General features: G+C 40.9%; 1 protein-coding gene across 3 annotated transcripts in view; it reads left to right on the top strand.

Moving 5' to 3' along the window:
- prkar2aa (protein kinase, cAMP-dependent, regulatory, type II, alpha A) overlaps nt 1-19307 on the top strand; it is a 331945-nt gene that overhangs the window by 296293 nt on the left and 16345 nt on the right. For all 3 annotated transcript variants that reach the window (XM_041191726.1, XM_041191724.1, XM_041191723.1), the window contains 2 exons: nt 6620-6773; nt 17583-17684. In XM_041191726.1, coding sequence (XP_041047660.1) covers nt 6620-6773; nt 17583-17684 — 256 coding nt within the window. The remainder of the gene's footprint in view (nt 1-6619; nt 6774-17582; nt 17685-19307) is intronic.

The raw sequence follows: 19307 nt of genomic DNA, 5'->3' as shown, positions 1-19307 counted from the left end.
AGGATGTTCCCGATGGTGGGGGAGTCTAGAATCAGGGGTCACAATCTGAAGATACGGGGTAGACCATTTAGGACTGAGATGAGGAGAAATTTCTTCACCCAGAGAGTGGTGAGCCTGTGGAATTCGTTACCACAGAAAGTAGTTGAGGCCAAAATATTGTGTGTTTTTAAGAGAGTTAGATATAGCTCTTGGGGCGAAAGGGATCAAAGGATATGGGGAGAAAGCGGGAGCAGGCTATTGAGTTGGATGATCAGCCTTGATCATAATGAATGGCGGAGCAGGCTCAAAGGGCCGAATGGCCTACTCCTACTCCTAATTTCTATGTTTCTTGGATCTTTAGGGCTTCTCCTGAGCCCTCTTCACTTAAAGTCTACTCCTGCAGCCTTTTTCCTACTTTTAACTTAACAGGGATCTCTCCGTCATTGTCCCCTTTCTGGGACCTCTCCTTGTCCCCTCTCCCTGTCCCCTGCCTGGGACATCAATCTTCCACGGTGCTCTGCTTCTGGTCACCTGACCTGGGTTTTTGCACCGTATTTCTTCATGCGCAGGCGCGCTGGGCCCAAAAGGCTAAAAAATGCGGAACTGCGCTTTTGCAGCCTGCTCCCAGTCAGTGCATGCACAAAAGCTCCACAGTCCACCGGAGGTCGAAGTTCCTGACCTCCACTCGCAACGAGTTGAGTGTAGTTTTCATAACAACATGGGAAAGTGCCATGTGAAGTAGTATTAGGCGATCTGTGGTGACTGCTGCTGCAGCCAGGCAGGGAGGGAGGGGCCCTCGGCCTTTAGGCAGCTAAACTGGCCCCCATCACCTCTGGGAATTTGGAGGCCGACTGGAAAATCCTAGTCAGCCTTCTGAAATTGGCCTTCAGCAGCCAATTAATTTGTTTCATCGTCTACTTGCTGCTTGTGGGCGGGTAGCCCTGCCATCCCAACATCCACCATTGGGAATGTTGTCTGAGGACAGAATGGAGTTGTGGAACCAGCATGTCAGTGCGGTTTGCTACTTTTAGTGCCCACCCTCCCCCATTCCTGGTCCCTTTGGGGCTCAAAGTCCAGTTGTTATGACCCATCCTTCTGAATGTCTCCTCTCTTGCCTCAATGTATGTTTTCTTATTTATTGCTGTTTTTTCTCCCTGCTCTGCAATGTGCATTTTGACATCTTCTACATACTACGTAAAGGCAAGGTGGTATCTTGTAAGCCTGCATGTTCCTCCCAATAGTAGCTTCTGTTTTATGTTTTAAAGAAACTAAAAGCCGCAATGATTGGTGGTGGAGTTTTGATAAGTTTACAATTCTTGGCTCTCAGCTGTGTAAGATTGCTCATGAGCGTTTGACTGACAATGACATTAATAAAGTGGGCAAAAGGAGCACATTTGGCCATTTAGCCATCACGTTGTTAAAATTGCATGAATCTGCCAAACTGGGTGTGGAGAGAGTAGCATTTTTTTTTTGCTAACCATTGCGATGCACACCACAGCTAATGTAAAATTCCAATTTGAGTAAAGGTGTTCTCTTTTAGTTTCTAAGAGTAGTGTTCAAGACAGCTACTCCTCACTGTCAGTGACATCAAGAGCACAATAGTGGTGACCTTGGAAGCATAAATAACTCTTCAATTTCTGTAATTCGAGACAATGGTGACCTTCTGGAATGGAGTTTTAACCCACTTCCTCTAACCTAAGTTGGATACTGATTTGAACTTCATATCTGTTTATTAACAAGTCTGCTTATTCCACCTCCACAGATTTTGCCTGCCTCCAACCCTATTTTAGCCTCCCCATTTGTTACCTCCAGACTCAATTCCTCTGAAGTGTACCTCACTGTCTTCCGAAATCCAAAATCATAGAATCATATAGCATGCAAGGTCAGTTGCATTTTGAGCTCTTTGAAAAAACTGCTCAGTTAGTCCCACTCTCTCACTCTTTGCTGTTTGGTCGGGAATTCCACCTCCTGTATCCTATCCAGAGGTGGCAAATATCAATAGTTAGTGTACTTGGCACTAAGTTCAAGTTTGCTATATGCCATCCTGGGACCTGGCTGCAGGTGAGCTGACCCTCTCCACTTGTTCATTTTAGCGCAGCAGCACATTTTCCACACTGCTGGTTTGTACAGACCTTTGGAACTCTGCTGGGGAAGACCTGCAGTCACATTGCAAAGTTACAAATGTAATTTTCCATTACAGTGCCTGTATGGGATTCATACCTGTTGTCAAATCTGTTGTACTGTATGAAGCAGGTAGATTTGGCACTGCAAAAGCCAGTGTAATTATTGATCTTAAAAGCACCTCTGTTAATGTAAATCTGCTCCAAGCTTTCATTGCACAGCAATTCTTGCTGCCTTGGAAGATTTATGTTGAAGCTTTGTGGTTTTGCCAATACACAATTATAATGCAATGAGGAAATTGAAGTGTTTTCCACAGAAGCACCTTTGTTTTATGTTAATTATTTGATTTTGTAAACAAAAAAATGGTTTCCAAATTTCTCCCCATTCAAGCCAGCTGTGACTTGCTTTACTGTTTTAAAGAAAAGGATGAATTGCACCTCATTCATTTCTTAGCACTGCATCTAGGGTAATTAATACTTGTGATCAGAAACTGTTGTTTCCACAGCTCTTAAAACAAAATTTCAGTTCCCAGATATCAAATTGCACTTCACACAGTAACTACAGATTTTTAGGCCGTTTCACTGTTGTCATTTGCCATACCTGTGTCACTTTGAGCTGAAAATAAAAGCTGTGAAGAATAGTTCAGACTTATTGCCTTCCTGGCTTTTTAATGTTAATTTCTTTCTTGAAGTCATCTTTCATCGCCATGTGTTTGAAAGATTTATTGCTTACCAATTTTTGGCCAAAAGCAAACAAAAAGTTCTAGGCTACAGTTTGCAATCCTCTGATTTATCAAGTTGTATTGTAATTGTCTTTTATAGACATCTGTTTTAGATTTTACCTGGTTTTCTATATTAGAAATGCTGGGGGACCTTGCACATGGATTGTTGCACTTTAAGTCTCTGCTTTATTGGTGCAGCATCAACAGATTTCACAATCATTATATTCAGACATTGGATTGGAATTGCGCATTGCAGGTCGTAAAGGCTCTGTGTCTGCTTGCCTGGACCAGCAAAGGGCCACTAATTTCAGGTCTGCATTAAACATTCCCTTGGGCTCAGCATCACTGGGGATGTAGGGGACCCAGCACCCCTGCAATTTTGTGGGGGGTGCACCATTGTTCCACAATATCTAGTCACAAGCTGGAGTGACCAGGGGGCTGAAATAATAAGACCACCCCTTGTTCATGCTGCATTCCATGATATTGTGCATGTTTTTCTACCTTTTGGAAGGGAGACTGATGTAAACTCTGACAAGGTGAGGCCCACCATAAGTTCTCTTTAGCCCTGAAGAAGAGTCACACAGACTTGAAATGTTAACTGTTTCTCTCTCCACAGATGCTGCCAGACCTACTGAGTTTTTCCAGCATTTTTTGTTTTTATTTTAAGCCAGTTCCTTCACTGTTGCTGGGTCAAAATCCTGGAACTCCCTCCCTAACAGCACTGCGGGTGTACCTACACCACATGGACTGCAGTGGTTCGAGAAGGCTGCTCACCACCACCTTCTCGAGAGCGATTAGGGATGGGTAATAAATGATGGCCTGGGCAATAAGTGATGGCCTAGTCAACGATGCCCACATCCCATGAATGTATGAGAAAACTGATTTATATTATGAAATGCATGCCTAAACAGAATATAATTTTCATTAAAATTCAATATTTTTACTGTCATATCTTGGAACATTAAAAGTAATAAATTGTGAAAACTTGGTTCTTGATATAGGCCTCAGTTCACTTTACAAGTCAGCTCTTGTTGAAGTGCCTGGCTCTAATCTTAGGGGGAAGAGGAGTTATTTGTCTCCAAGTATTTCAAATTCAAAACTACCTGCAGACAGTATTTTCCATGGAGACACGAATCGTTAAAACTGATCTTCTTCCAGCTCGGTATTGAAGACTGGCTGTTGAGCTGCCAATCAAAAATGCTATCTCTAATCAGAACCAGCCCCCTCCCCCATGCATGGATTCTACAAAGCCTAAGTTAAAACTCTTGATGTGTTCAATGAAGGCATTCCAACATTGCGAGTGCATATGTATGGAATATAGTAACAAACCCCGTACCCTGAAATTGGTATGTTATGTATGAAACACAGTTGAAGTTTCATCCCAGCTGTTCGTGGCTAATAGACCTGATCTGCATTTGCAGATAATTTTAATGTTGCAAGTTAACTGTTTGGGGTTTGTGGAGAGGGTATATTTAGTTTAATAGCAATTAATTACTCATAGACCAAAATCTTGAAAAATGATGTTAGATCTTCATTCATTTTGTTCAAGTTTACATTCAACTAAGATTGAATAAAAGGAAGATTGAAGATGGAGAAAAGATGGCAAATAATTAAACAAAACCTCTTGAAATAAAGCAGCCTGAAGTTGAGCAGCAAGATGAAAAGATTTGAAACAAATACATTTCTACAGAAGACTTAATTGTCATAGCAAATCTAAAATTAACATTTCTCAGGAGCAACACCCCAGAAAATTAAATAACAGGGATCAGTACCTGCAGTAGATTTCCATTGGTGAACCTTGAAGAAATTCAGTATGAAGTTTACCAGAAGAAATGTGCTGATATAAACTGAAATAGGATTCTTTTGTAATACTTAGCTGGCCTTGCATGACAGTAGTGTTTATTTGAACTTGACTTGCTGGAGAGTGTGTACTCCATTTGTGTATGTCCCTTGTGAAGCAGTCTTGTTACATAAATCCTGAAGTTACAGAGCTGCAAAATTATTTTTAACCCATTGCTACTGTTAACTCCAGACGCTTTGAAGCAGCTAACTTTCAAAGTTTTCAGCTCAAGTTCAATGAAACATGGCCCAAAATTACTGTGATAAAAACTAGCTCAATATTGAGTAATTTTAGTCCTTCAAACATAGAGTAAGAGTTTAACAAATTAAGTTTAGCCTAAATGTCCTTCCTCCTCCCACCCCGCCCCCCATTCTCTTTTCCTACTCCTCTTCTGTTTTGATTATTATAACTGTGGATGTCGCTGCAACAGAATGAAATAAAGTTCAATATTTGACTTATCCTTTCATTCTGTTCCTGCATAATGTTTATGCATTATGCCCTAAAGCTACATTTCTACCCATGCAAATTCCAAAAATTTTCTAATTGACAGTCGTGCAATCGCTGTACATGTAGACCGACGTTTGAATGAACTTTTACATTTCAAGCTAAGAAGCTAACAATCGGTTAAGTTATATGATTTTGGCAGCCTAGCCAAGATAATGCCCCTTGGTAGCGCAAGGGGTGAATCCTTTGATGAATAGCTGCTCTATGTATTTCTGAACAGCATGAATGTAGCTTTCTATGCATGAGTAATCAAAGGCTTCTTCTAGTGTCGGACTATATGTGGACCAATAGACTATGAGTTTTATTCCTTATCTGTGATAAATCAGGGTATTGGGGGAGTGAAGAAAAAAGAAATCACCCTTCTTACCCTTAATTTTCCATCCAGTGACTGCTCCAAATAAAAAGGCCCATGTATGCATGTCCAGTGAAAGTAATATCTGGCTTAACTGCGAAAGTCCTATGTGATCAAAAGTTTGCTAAAACCTGGGCATAAAGGGCGGTAACTTGGGTGAGGTACTTGAAGGCAGTTGGTGCCTGTGGAACTAGTCCAGAAAAGAAGGGTAGAAAAATAATGGAAAAAATGCAGAAACTTACCCAGGTATAAATACTAGTTGTGTGTATTTAATCAAAATTTTTGATTTAAGAGGTGAAATTTCATACGCATTGGTGACATTATTATATACCTTTCTTCTAGAGAGCTTTTCACTGTATTCAGAGACCACTTTCAAAATTGCTTCCTTCCTCAACTTGAAATACTCAAGTAATTACGATTTGGTGCTGCTATAATCCTAGAACAGGCTCACTGAATTAATTAGAAATAATATCTCTCATTACTGACTCCCAAACATAACATTTAATCCAAACAGACGTGTTGAGCAACAAAGATGAGGCTGCTATTTTGTCAGCCAGTTCTGCTTTAAGACTCGTTTTATATTAACGCATAACTGTTCCCTCATAATTCTCTGCAGTTAAGTGGTTTCCGTTTTTTGCATTATCTTTGCCCTGCTGAATGCTGTTTTGCCTTTTCCTCCTCCATCTGTTTCGGCAGAGTTATGGTGCCATGGCTATTCACCAATACCCCGTCCAAATCACCAAATGCAGGAGGCAACTTTAGATGTACACTGTTCAGCCAGGCTCTCCCTTCATGCACACGCAGTGAGAGCCCTACTGCCAACATCACCTCAGATCTGAATTTGGGACTTTGCTGGACTTTGTGGCTTCAATCCACGTTGAACTTTGAATGTATAACTGAGCGATTGGAGGAGCTTCCTCCAAAATTTAATAGATGATTGATCTAACACCTGCAAGAAGATAGCTGATGTTGCCTTATTAATAAGGCTTCTCTCAAAGTTTTGAATGTTGGAGCCTGATTAAACTGTATTTAAAGCATGAAATGTGCAAGATCTGAGTTTGCCAAAATCCTCAAACTTTTTCTCTCAAATCTCTCCTGACAGGGGTACATATGATATTTATGTAAATAAAGATGGGAAACCTCTACTCGTTGGTAAATATGACAATCATGGCAGTTTCGGTGAGCTGGCACTGATGTACAACACTCCAAGAGCTGCTACAATTGTTGCTACCACAGAAGGAGCCCTCTGGGGTTTGGTAAGTAATGCTTTATGATCAAGGATTCAAAAAGTGGCCCTTGTTTGAAGTGAAGGATATATATCTCTCGATATATATTTACAGCATATAAATATTTATGAAGGTTTGCCTAGTTCAGTTTTTATTGAACACAATGCATTTCTAATCCCCTGAAATTGTGCTTATATTCACTATTTGAAAAAATTAATTGTCAAATATGATTTTTTTTTTTAAAAAGCCTCGTTGCTAAAGTAAATATACAGGTACATCTTCAGTTCCATTACTCACAGCTCAAGGGTGAGGCTGCGTGTATTATGATCGACAGTGACCCTATCAGGCAGGCATGGAATTTCAGCAACAGTGATCGATCAAGGTGATCAGAGATTCTGAAAGGAGTTGGAGCTTGTCTTAAAACATGAGGCCCAAGGGAATGAGAAGCCTAAAGATGGTGACAGTAAAATAAAAAAGAAAAACTGCAAATGAAACAAATATGGAAATAAAAATACAAAATGCTGAATATTAACAGCAGGGCAGTCAACCAAAGCATTAAAACCCATGTACTTTTCTGTACAGTTGTTGATTGGCTGACTTGTATATTTTCTATAATCTTTATTTTTTTATTCATTCCTGGTGGTGATGGGATTTCCAAGGAATGAGTTGCCGGATCAGGTGCTTAAGCATTGCTGAACTTGTTAGCAGGTGTTTCAGAGATGAATTAGCTTTTTGGTTTGACGTTTTTGTTGGGCTGAGTGTTGAGATTGAAGCGGGAAACTATCATGGCAGCTGAAAGCGAACAATTTGTTTTCCCCTTTTCTGGCTCAATTGATTTTGTATAATATAATTAGAACCAGTCAATGGAGAAAAATATGAAACAACATTTTGGTATCAATTAAATAATGGAAACACACCAAAGCTCAAACACCAGTTTCCAGGTGCACACACTAGTCAAACAAAAATATCACCAGGGTATAATGAAATGGCTCTGGTACTGTTATTATGTCCCTTGATTTTATTGCTCATGAGATGAGTGATTTAAGAGGGAAAGTAAGTGCAGCCAAGCTTAATTTACTGCTGCTATGTGTATTGTCTGCAACTAAATGTGAGAATTGAGCATTTTATCCGTTCTGCCAGCCCACACGGTGCCATGGGTTTTGCCTGTATCCTTGTGTATTGATGTAACTAACCGATGTGCAAGTACTTCAAATGCTCGTTTTCTGGCTTCTTCCCTTTTTTGGCAAGGTAACCATTTTAGGGTGTAACTCAAATTGCTTTAAGTTCAGAGTTCATTTCTGACTTGATGCCAGATGGGAGCAGTTTGAAATCCCATGGAGAAAGTAGCCTCACACCATCTCGGGTCAGTTAATGGCACCATCCTCCTCAAGACTTTACTCTGTCATCCAGCTGGGTTTGACTGCACTCAACTGATTCCATTCTTATCTATCTAATTGTTTCTAGCGAATCACCTAAAATATTTTCTCTTCCTGCTGCTGCACCATTACACCTGGTGTTCCCTCATGGATCTATCGTTAGCCCCTTCCTATTTCTCATTTACATGCTGCTGCTTGGCAACACCATCCGAAAATACAACATCAGTTTTCCCAAGCGTGTCGATAACACCCATCTTTACCTCTCGCGACTCTTCCACTCTCTCTAAATTATCAGACGGATTATCTGACATCCAGTACTGTATAAGCAGAAATGGCCTCCGATTAAATATTGGAAGGATTGAAGCCATTGGCTGTGTTGCCTGCAAAAATCTCTGTTCCCTAATTCAGTGGCTAGGGAAAAATTGTTCTTTGCTTCCCTTGATCTCTTTCACCATCGATCTTTCCCATCAGCTTCAGACTTTCTAAATCACGATTTCTTATTATGTGCCCATGAAACTCCAACTGTCTCTTCCTGAACTTGGTCAGCAGAGTTCTTTTGGTCTCAGTTTCTCTTGTCACCTCTATACTTAACTACTTGGCTGGCCTTCCAAATTCTACTCTCTGTAAATTTGAGGTCATCCATGTCCTTATTTGTACCAAGTCCCATTCAACTATTTTGCTGTTCTTCATTTCATTCTTTCACATGATGTGGGCTTTGTTGGCAAGGCCAGTGTTTGTTGTCCATCTTGTCCATTGCCCTTGAGAAGGTAGTGGTGCGCCGCCTTCTTGAACCGCTGCAGCGCATGTGTTGTAGGTACACCCACAGTGCTGTTAGGGAGGGAGCTCCTGGATATCGACTCAGCGACAGTGAAGGGATGGCGGTATAGTTGAGGATGGTCTGTGGCCTGGAGGGGAGCTTGCAGCAGGTCGTGTTCCCATGTGTCGACAGGGTCTTTGTCCTTCTAGGTGATAGAGTTAGCGGGTTTGACGGAGTGCTGTTGAAGGAGGCTTGGCAAGTTGCTGCAGTACATCATGTATATGGTACACGCTGCTTCCACGGTCGGTGGTAGAGGGAGTGAATGTTTACTGTGGTGTATGGGGTGCAGATTAAGCACATTGGATCCTTATTAAACAACACACAGATTTTAAAATTCTCATTCGTTTTCAGAACACTTCATTGCCTTTCCCCTTCCTATCCCTGTAATCTCCTCCAGCCAGATATCTGCACTCTGGCCACTTGAACATCTCTGATTTTAATTGCCCCACCATTGGTGGCTGTACTTTCAGCTGTCTAGGCCTGAAACTTTGAAATGACCTCCCTAAATCTTTCCAACTCTCCCCTCCTGTAACTTGCTTCTTAAAACCTACCTCTTTGACTGAGCTTTTGGTTCATCTCCCTAATATCTCCCATGTAGTTCACAGAATTGTCACAGCACAGAAGGAGACCATTTGGCCTATCATATCTGCACCAGCTCTCCAAATGAGCGATTCACCTACTGCCATTCTCCTGCATTCTCCCTGTAACCCTGCACATTATTTCTTTTCAAATAATCATCTAATTCCCTCTTATGTGCCTCAGTTGAACCTGCCTCCACAACACTCTCAGGCATTCCAGATCCTAACCAGTCGCTCTGTGAAAAAGTTTTTTCTCATATCACTTTTTTGCTTCTTTTGCCAATTACTTTAAATCTGTGCCCTCTCATTCTCGATCCTTTCACAAGTGTGAACTGTTTCTCCCTGTCTCCTCTGTCGGGGCCCCTCATGATTTTGAATATTTTTATCAAATCTCCTCTCAGCCTTCTTTTCTCCAAGGAAGAGTCCCAACTTCTCCAATCTATCTTCATAACGGGCTCCAGGGTTCATTCTTGTAAATCTCTTCCCTACTCTTTCCAATGCCTTCTCAACCTTCCCAAAATGTGGCGCCCAGAACTGTACACACTGCTCCAGCTGAGGTCTAACTAGTCTTATACCAGTTCAGTATCACATTTTGCTTTATAAAGCTCCAGCAAAGCACTTTGGGACACTTTATTACATTAAAGGCACTATATAAATACCAGTTGTTGTTTGATGGCCTATAAAGAATAACTGCAGTATGGTACCAAATTTGATCCATAAATGACTCGGGGCATGCATTGGCCTTCCTGGACACTTGCACAGAGCTTTTTTTTAAATGCACCAAGACTGGGTACGTACACCTATCTACGCTATCAGTAGATTTCAATTCTAACAACAGAGCACAGCACCAGAAATGCAGATCTGTGTCTTCAATCTGAGGGTATAAATCAGATATTGTCGGCAATGTTTGATGCTGCAGTAAAGTTGCCGCATCATACATTACCAGTGCTGCCTGAAGTTTAGAAAACCGTTAATGATCTAGGTAGCACGGTAATCTGTGCAATTTTTTTTCCTAATGTAGGCTTGCTACTGTGCTGTCGAGTACCAGTTCTGACTCGAGCCCTGGTTACTAAATCTAGCTTCTCTATGCAGTAATACCAAAGCAAAATGCTGCAGTTGCCGAAAGCTTAAAATAAGAACAAAAAGTGCTGGAAATACTGGCCTGGCAAAATCTGTGGAGAGAGAAACTGAGTAAATGTTTCAGGTCAATGACCTTCCATCAGAATTCTTACACCAACCCTGTTTCTATTGGCAACATCCATGGAAAGAGAAACGGAGTTGGCATAAGAATTCTGACGGAAAGTCATTGACCTGAAACGTTAACTCTGTTCCTCTCTCCACAGATGCTGCCAGATCGGCTGAATATTTCCAGTATTTTCTGTTTCTGTCACTTTATACATTATAGTACTTATTTTCCAATTCAAACCAGATCGGCAGCTTTGATGGAAACTGGAAATTCATCCCAACACAGCCATCTGCTGGGCACTCAGAAGTATTGTACCAACTTATTTTGATATTAACATTTGATGAGAAGAAGCACAGGAAAGGTAGACACCCAGAAGCTTTCTATATATCTTCTGGAGTAGAAATGTTTAAACCTTTTGTAAAATGTTACAATTTTGCTTTTAAGGCAAGCAGAAATGATTTGCTTTCATGATTAGGAATGATGGCAGAAAAGTTCATGTGAAATATTTGTGTTTGGATCAATTTTGATGCATAGCTTTTTGCTTTCTTTGTATCACATAGTTGATAGATTTTTAGCATGGGTAAAACTGTAAACAGTTCAAGCTTGAACACTGTGGTATCTTTACTGAGACAAGGCTTAACCTTTTTTACCATGAGAATTTTTTTTACTGTGGTTTGTCATCATTGATGTACATAAGAACATACAAATTAGGAGCAGGAGTAGGCCACTTGGTCCCTCAAGTCTGTTCCACCATTTAATAAGATCATGCCGGTCTGATTTTAACCTCCACATTCCCACCTATCCCCAATAACCTTTCATCCCCTTGCATATCAATAATCTATCTATCACTACCTTAAAATATTCAAAGACGCTGCTTCCATCATCTTTTAAGGAAGAGAGTTCCAAAGACTCTCAACCCTTTCAAAGAGAGCATATTTCCTCATCTCTGTCTAAATGGTTTATTTTTAAACAGTTTAAAAGAGTTACTATTTTTTATAACTGAGAGTCCATTACTTTTTTTTATGTTGCAGAGCAGGCTCGAGGGGCTGAATGACCATAAGACGTAGGAGCAGAAGTGGCCCAGCGAGCCTGCTGCACCATTCAATGAGTTCATGGCTGATCTGATAATCCTCAACTCCACTTTCCTGCCTTCTCTCCATAACCCTTGATTCCCTTACTGATTAATAGTCTGTCTATGTCAGCCTTGAATACACTTAATGACCCAGCCTCTACAGCCCTCTGTGGTGAAGAATTCCAAAGATTCACTACCCTCTGAGAGAAGAAATTCCTCCTCATCTCTGTCTTATGGGTGGCCTCTTACTCTGAGATTATGCCCTCTGGAATTAGACTCTCCCACAAGGGGAAACAACCTCTCAGCATCTCATCTTATGTTTCAGTAAAGTCACTTTTCATTCTTCTAAACTCCAATGAGCACAGGCCCAACCTACTCAACCTTTCCTCATAAGAAAATCCCTCCATACCCAGGATTAACCTAATGAACCTTCTCTGGACTGCCTCCAATGCCAGTATATCTTTCCTTGGATAAGGGGACTAAAGCTGTTCACAGTATTCTAGGTGTGGTCAAACTAGTGCCTTGTGTAGTTTTAGCAAGACTATTTTTATACTCCATTCCTTTTGAAATAAAGGCCAGCATTCCATTTGCCTATTACTGCTGAACTTGTATGCTAGCCTTTTGTGACTCATGCACGAGGATCCCCAAATCCCTCTGTGCTGCAGCTTTCTTCAGCCGCTCTCCATTCAAATAATATTCAGCTCCTCTATTCTTCTTGCCAAAGTGCATAACCTCACATTTCCCCACATTATATTCTGTCTGCCAAGTTTTTGCCCACTCATTTAACCTGTCTGTATCCCTCTGTCATCTTTTTGTGTCATCCTCACCACTTGCTTTTCCACTATTTTTCTGTCATCTGCAAACTTGGTGATAGTACATTCGCTTCCCTCATCCAAGTCATTAATATATATTGTAAATAATTATGCCCCTGCACTGATCTCTGTGGCACTCTACTAGTTACAGGTTACCACTCTAAAAATGCCCCCCTTATCCCAACTCTCTGTCTTCTATTAGTTAGCCAATCCACTATCCATGCTAATATACTAACCCCAACACCATGGCATCTTATTAAGTAGCCTTATGTGTGGTACCTTATTGAATGCCTTTTGGAAATCCAAATATATTACGTCTACTGGTTTCCCTTTATCTATCCTGCTTGTCACCTCCTCAAAGAATTCTAATAAACTTGTCAGGCATGTTTTCCCCTTCATGAAGCCATGCTGACTCTGCTTGATTAGATTATGCATTTCCAAATTCTCTGCCATTACATCCTTTATAATAGACTCTAATATTTTCCCAGTGACAGGTGTTAAGCTAACTGGCCTATAGTTACCTGTTTTTACTTTCCCTCCCTTTTTGAATAAGGGTGTTACATTGGTACATATCTGTTGGCCACATCTGTTCCTACATGGGGTTGAAGCTTTTTCCCTATAGAGGTTGTATTTTTTACTATGAGTGTTTGTTGCTTTTATTACTGTGAAGGTCTATTGCTTTTTTTACTCAGAGTCACTTTTTTTACTGTCAGGGTTTGTTGGGTTTTTTTTACTGTGAAGGTTTGTTGGTTTTTTTTTTACTGAGGGTTCCTTTTTAACTCCAGCGGCTTGTTATGTTTTACTGCACCTGACAGCTTGTCGTTTTTCGTTGTGACATTTTATCACTTTAATTCTAAAATTATTTCAGCTGCTGCAGTCAGCCTTGCACTTAGATAATCTTGCCATGTAAATGAAAAACAACTCTTCAATCTCCCATAGCATCATGCATGGGAATTTAAGACCAAGCATAGTCTTCAGTGAAGTGAGATTTGAGGTTTGAGGTCAGTTAGACCAAGAGGTACAAGCATAACTTGGGTTCTGTTTTAATGTCATACATATTCTGGCTTATTATATTTTTAATATAAATTCTTTTGCTAGCTTGAACTGCAAACTGCTTATTTAAGCTTGTTATGTTGTAATAGCGTTTCGAACCAGAGTCATTATGGCACAGAAGGAGGCCATTTAACCCATCAAGTCCAAGCCAGCTTTCCGCTATTGGCACCCATGCCTTCAGTTGCCTGGGCCTTAAGTTCTGGAATTTCTTCCTTCTTTTTCTTTAAGGCACTCTATATAATCTACCTCTTTGACTCCTGTCCTAATACCTCTTCATGTTGCTTGGTGTCATATTTTTATCTGTTCCTGGTTCTCTCTGCTTACGGGGGCAATGGAAGTGGAGAAGATGAATGATTTAAAAAGCAAATTGGGTGGGCACTTGAGAAAAATAAACTTGAAGGGTATGGGGATTGAACGAAGGAATGAGACTGACTGTATTGCTCTTCAAAAAGCCGACTTGGACTCAATGAGCCAACTGGCCTCCTCCTGTGCCGTAATGACTCTGATTCTAAAAGCCATTACAACATGACGAGCTTAAATAAATAGTTCCCATTATAAAGCTAGCGAAGAAATTTATACTAATGTGACCAATGAGAATGAGCATTGCCAGAATTGGAGGAGCACAGTGATCTGGGAGGGTTGTTGGATTAAAGGAGATTACAATGATGGGGGTTAGGGGCAGGGGATGCGGCAACGAGCTGGGTTGGGGTGGTGAGAGGTAGTGGTGGCCATGGAAGGATTTACATAGGAGAATTTTAAAATCAAGGCTTTAATGTATTGGCAAGTATGTAGGTCAGCAAGCACAGGGGTAATGGGTACAGTACAGAAAGGTGTACAGCAATGGAAGCCATTCTGCACATTAAAAGAGCTGGTACAGGCACAAAGAGCATGTTTTGTAATTTGAAGTATTCTGTTCCTATTTATCTAGTTTCATTAGAAAAGTTACTATTGAATGTGCTTCCACCATCTTTTCAGGCAGTGCATTTGTAAATCTATCATGAATACCACCTCTCCTACCTCTCTCATCACTTCCTCTGCTGCTGAAACCCTCATCCATGCCTCCAGCACCTCCAGACTTGATTATTCTGATACAAAAACAAAAATAGCTGGAAAATCTCAGCAGGCCTAACAGCATCTGCGGAGAGGAAGACAGATAACGTTTCGAGTCCGTATGACTTATCATCAGAACTAAAGAAAAATAGAAATGAGGTGAAATATAAGCTGTTTGAGGGGGGTGGGACAGATAGAGCTGGATAGAGGGCCAGTGGAGGCAAAGAAGAGATTGCCAGAAATGTCATAGACAAAAGGACAAAGAGGTGTAGACAGTGGTGATATTAGCTAAGGAATGTGCTAATGGTGACATTAAGGGTAGAAAGCAGGACGAGCAAGTGACAGGTGGCCCTAGTGGGGTGAGGTAGGGGGAAGGGATCGAAATAGGCTAAAAGGTGGAGATAAAACAATGGATGGAAATAAATTTAAAAATAATAGAAATAGGTGGGAAAAGAAAAATACATAAAAATATATATAAAAAATTATAAATTATTAGAAAAAAGAGGGATTGGAAAGGGGGTGGGGATGGAGGCGAGAGTTCATGATCTGAAGCTGTTGAACTTAATGTTCAGCCTGGAAGGCTGTAAAGTGCCTAATCGGAAGATGAGGTTCTTCCAGTTTGTGTTGAGCTTCACTGGAACATTGCAGCAGGCCAAGGATGGACATGTTCTGATGTTCCACTTTAATCTCCCATCGTCTGAACTTCAGTTAACCCAAACACTGGTTCTCTAACTTATTTTCCCTTCAGTATTTGCACTTCAGATGTAGAAACCAATTTATTCAGCCAGTTTGTGTGCTTAACCAACACAATTGACTGTGCAAAATCAGTGCTTGCATGAGGCTGTCCTGGATGGTAGTTGGTGTTGCTGCAGGGCCTCCACTGGTAGGAGGGCTTAACTAAGGACTTAAGTTTACATAGGGAATTTCTGTTATCAGTGTTAATAAAGGAGCAAATTGATGAGAATTGCAGAGAGAAAATTTATATTTTATTGTTGAGCCATCCTATGGTGTCGCACATAGTCTGATGGTGAGGATGTGTAAGAGGGTGAAGGTGATTAGACTGGGCTAAGCAAATACAATTCACACTCTGTTTGAAGTTGTTCATTCTTCCTTTGTATACAATATTTTGATATTATTTATAGTTAAATAAAAACACTTGCTGCAATTTTGGGAGCCAAGAAGCAGTGTTGAATGGAGAGTAGATGTTTCCCTGCAATATTCAGGCCCAAGAGCTGAGGGATGTAAGACTGAGGTTTTGTGTTGCCATAACTGGCTGAATGTGCAATTACAACATGACAAATCTAGAGATTGGAATTTGCAGTGGGAATAGTTGCAACAAAAGAATTTAGAAAAAATGAAGGCAGAAATTAAATTTTTGTAGTGCACGCAGACATAAGATCTTTAATGCTTTGTCGTAGATCTCTCGTGACATTGCTATTGATGAAAGTCAAAAGAGAGGCTTGCATTTATATTGTTTTTCACAGCCACCGGATGTCTCAAAGCACTTTACAGCCAATGAAGCATTTTTGAAGTATGGTCACTGTTGTAATGTAGGAAATGTGGCAACTAATTTGCATTCAGCAAACTCCCACAAATAGCAATGTGATAATGACCAAATGATCTGTTTTTTCTGCTGTTGATTGAGGGATAAATATTGGCCAGGACACCAGGGATAAAAACAAAAAACAAAAAACTGTGGATGCTGGAAATCCAAAACAAAAACAGAATTACCTGGAAAAACTCAGCAGGTCTGGCAGCATCGGCGGGGAAGAAAAGAGTTGACGTTTCGAGTCCTCATGACCCTTCAACAGAACTGGGCGAATCCCAGGAAGGGGTGAAATATAAGCTGGTTTAAGGTGGTGGGGGGGTGGGGTTGGGTGGGGGGAGAGAAGTGGAGGGGGGTGGTGTGGTTGTAGGCAAAAGCAGTGATAGAAGCAGATCATCAAAAGATGTCACAGACAGCAGAACAAAAGAACACATAGGTGTCGAAGTTGGTGATATTATTTAAACGAATGTGCTAATTAAGAATGGATGGTAGGGCACTCAAGGTATAGCTCTAGTGGGGGTGGGGGGAGCATAAAAGATTTAAAAATATTTTAAAATAATGGAAATAGGTGGGACAAAGAAAAATCTATATAATTTATTGGAAAAAAACAAAAGGAAGGGGGAAGATAGTTCCCCTGCTGTTCTTCGAAATGGTGCCATGGGATCTTTTACGTTCACCTGAGTGGACAGATGAGGCCAAGGCTTGGTGGTCACATTCAAAAGATGACATCTCCAACAGTGCAGCGCTTCCTCAGTATTGCACTGCAGTGTCAGTCTTGTTTTTGTGTTCAAGCCCTAGAGTGTGACTTGAACTTGGAATTCTTGGAAACTACCAACTAAGCCATGGCTGATGCTAGGATGAGCTATAGGATTCTGTGTTTTAAACCATAAATCTTTTTATTCTACGTAGGGGACGAATCAAGGCCACTGATTTACAGTGACTGAATCAGTCTGATTCCATTAATATATTAAGAAAATTTTTACTGGTACACAACAAAAAAACTTTTTATATATTACATATATATTCACTTACTTATTTTATTTTTAATCCCTTCAATTCCTGAATATTAGCATCAAAAGCTAAACAAGTAGCAACCTTAATGAGACTTGCCCTTTCATGCCAAAAAGCACTTGGAGAATTGAATATATCAATGCTTTTCATTACAAAAAAGGGCACCGGCCTCTAGAATACAAGCATGCTGATGTCTCTGTGCTTTGTACACAGACAAAGGAGAAAAAAATGGTTGCAATTTCTGGGACCTGTGACTTGAAGTACTCTTCTATTTAAAAATGTGGTGTTTTATCTCGGTTTTGATTTCCATTGGCTCATTGCCTTATCCTTCTTTGTAGGATCGTGGTACATTTCGACGAATAATTGTGAAAAACAATGCAAAAAAGAGGAGGATGTATGAAACATTCGTTGAATCAGTGCCGCTTTTAAAATCTCTGGAGGTACAGTAATTCCCTTTCACCTTACAAAACTAAACTTTTCCCCAATCTTTTGTCCATGACCTGTCAGCAGCTCGATGTCCGAATGTAGCGTGAAGTGAAATCGGTTTAAACTCCAATCAGATAAACAGAATGGGTATTTTTTGGGGTTGTGGGGAGGGGCTGGTAGAGTTGGTCAGGGTATAGGGTATACAGTCTTTCTGCTTAAAAAAAATTCTAACGTTGCAAAAACCTCAATCTCTTGATACTGAGCTGACTGTTCAAGAGATTGGCGTACCTTGACATGGGACCTGTTTGACCACCCGCATCTGACAAAGATTTGCACCTGCCTTTATTGTCCAGGGCAAATGAACTGCCTTAAGGTACCCCCAATGTTACTCTATGGCAGCTGTTTGGAGGTGTATGTGAGCGACCTTCGACATTTCCCCAATTTTGATAGACCCATATTGACCAATACTTCAGTTACTATTTCTATGTTTTGTGTGTGCTTTAAGTGTATTAATTACTTTAGACTTATATTAACAGGTTCCTCTCTGTGGTTCAAAAAGCACAAATAAGGGTGGTATAAATTTGGAACTTTCTCAATGATGGATGAATAAAAAAAAAACGGTTTAGTGTCTAGGTTGATGCCGTCTCACGTGTGACATTGGATCAAGTCTCAATTTGTATAACCGATTGCAAATACTGCATATGAAATCAGTGTTGGAGGGTTGGAAGGAGGCATTGGCTTCCCATCACGCTCGCTTGACCCAAAGACACTTGACTCTGTTCTCCTCAAACATCAAAATCACTTGCTGACAGAGACTTCTCCACGTGGGCCTGTCCAAGGTTGTTTTTTTCCCATGTATTGAGATCCAGCTTGCAAGCTTTGAGATTGGCTTTCAAATTGTCTTTATATCTAAGTTTGGGATGTCCTGTGGCCAGCTGGCTGTAGAATCCTGCATGCGAACCACATGATCGACTCAGCAAAGCTGAGCTCTGAGTATGCTTTCATACCAGGTATGCAGGGCTTTGCAAGAACCTCGATTCTGGGGATTTTGTCCTACCACCTGATGTTGCAAATAGGGCTCAGACAGCGAAGATGGAATGCTTCTAGTTGTGTGTGCTGGTAGGTTGTCCAAGTCTTGCACCTATAAAGAACCTTTTTTTTCTTTATTCTTTCATGAGGGCATCACTGGTAAGACCAGCAGCCCATCCCTAATTGCCCTTCGGAGGGCAGTTAGGAGTCACCCACATTTCTGTGGTCTGGAGTCACATGTAGGTCAGACCAGGTAAGGTCTTGGTAAGGATGGCAGATTTCCTTCCCCAAAGGGGCATTAGTTTCATGGTCACTATTACTGAGACTAGCTTTATAATTCCATTAATTGAATTTAAATTCCACCAACTGCCTTGATGGGATTTGAATCCATGTTCCCAGACCATTAGCCTGGATCTCTGGGTTGCTAGTCCAGCAGCATTACCACTATGCCACCATCCCCACTGATGTAAGAACCACTGACTGGCAGACTTTGATATTTGTTCTGAGACAGACTCCATGCTCTTTCCAAAGTCTATGGGAAAAATTTGAGGAGTGGGGGGGGGTAGGTGCGCCTCCGATTGGCGCCCCCAATTGGGGGCATGCCGCCA

This window comes from Carcharodon carcharias, chromosome 7, assembly GCF_017639515.1.
Source record: "Carcharodon carcharias isolate sCarCar2 chromosome 7, sCarCar2.pri, whole genome shotgun sequence".
NCBI lineage: Eukaryota > Metazoa > Chordata > Chondrichthyes > Lamniformes > Lamnidae > Carcharodon > Carcharodon carcharias.
This window is presented reverse-complemented; position numbering and strand designations above follow the sequence as displayed.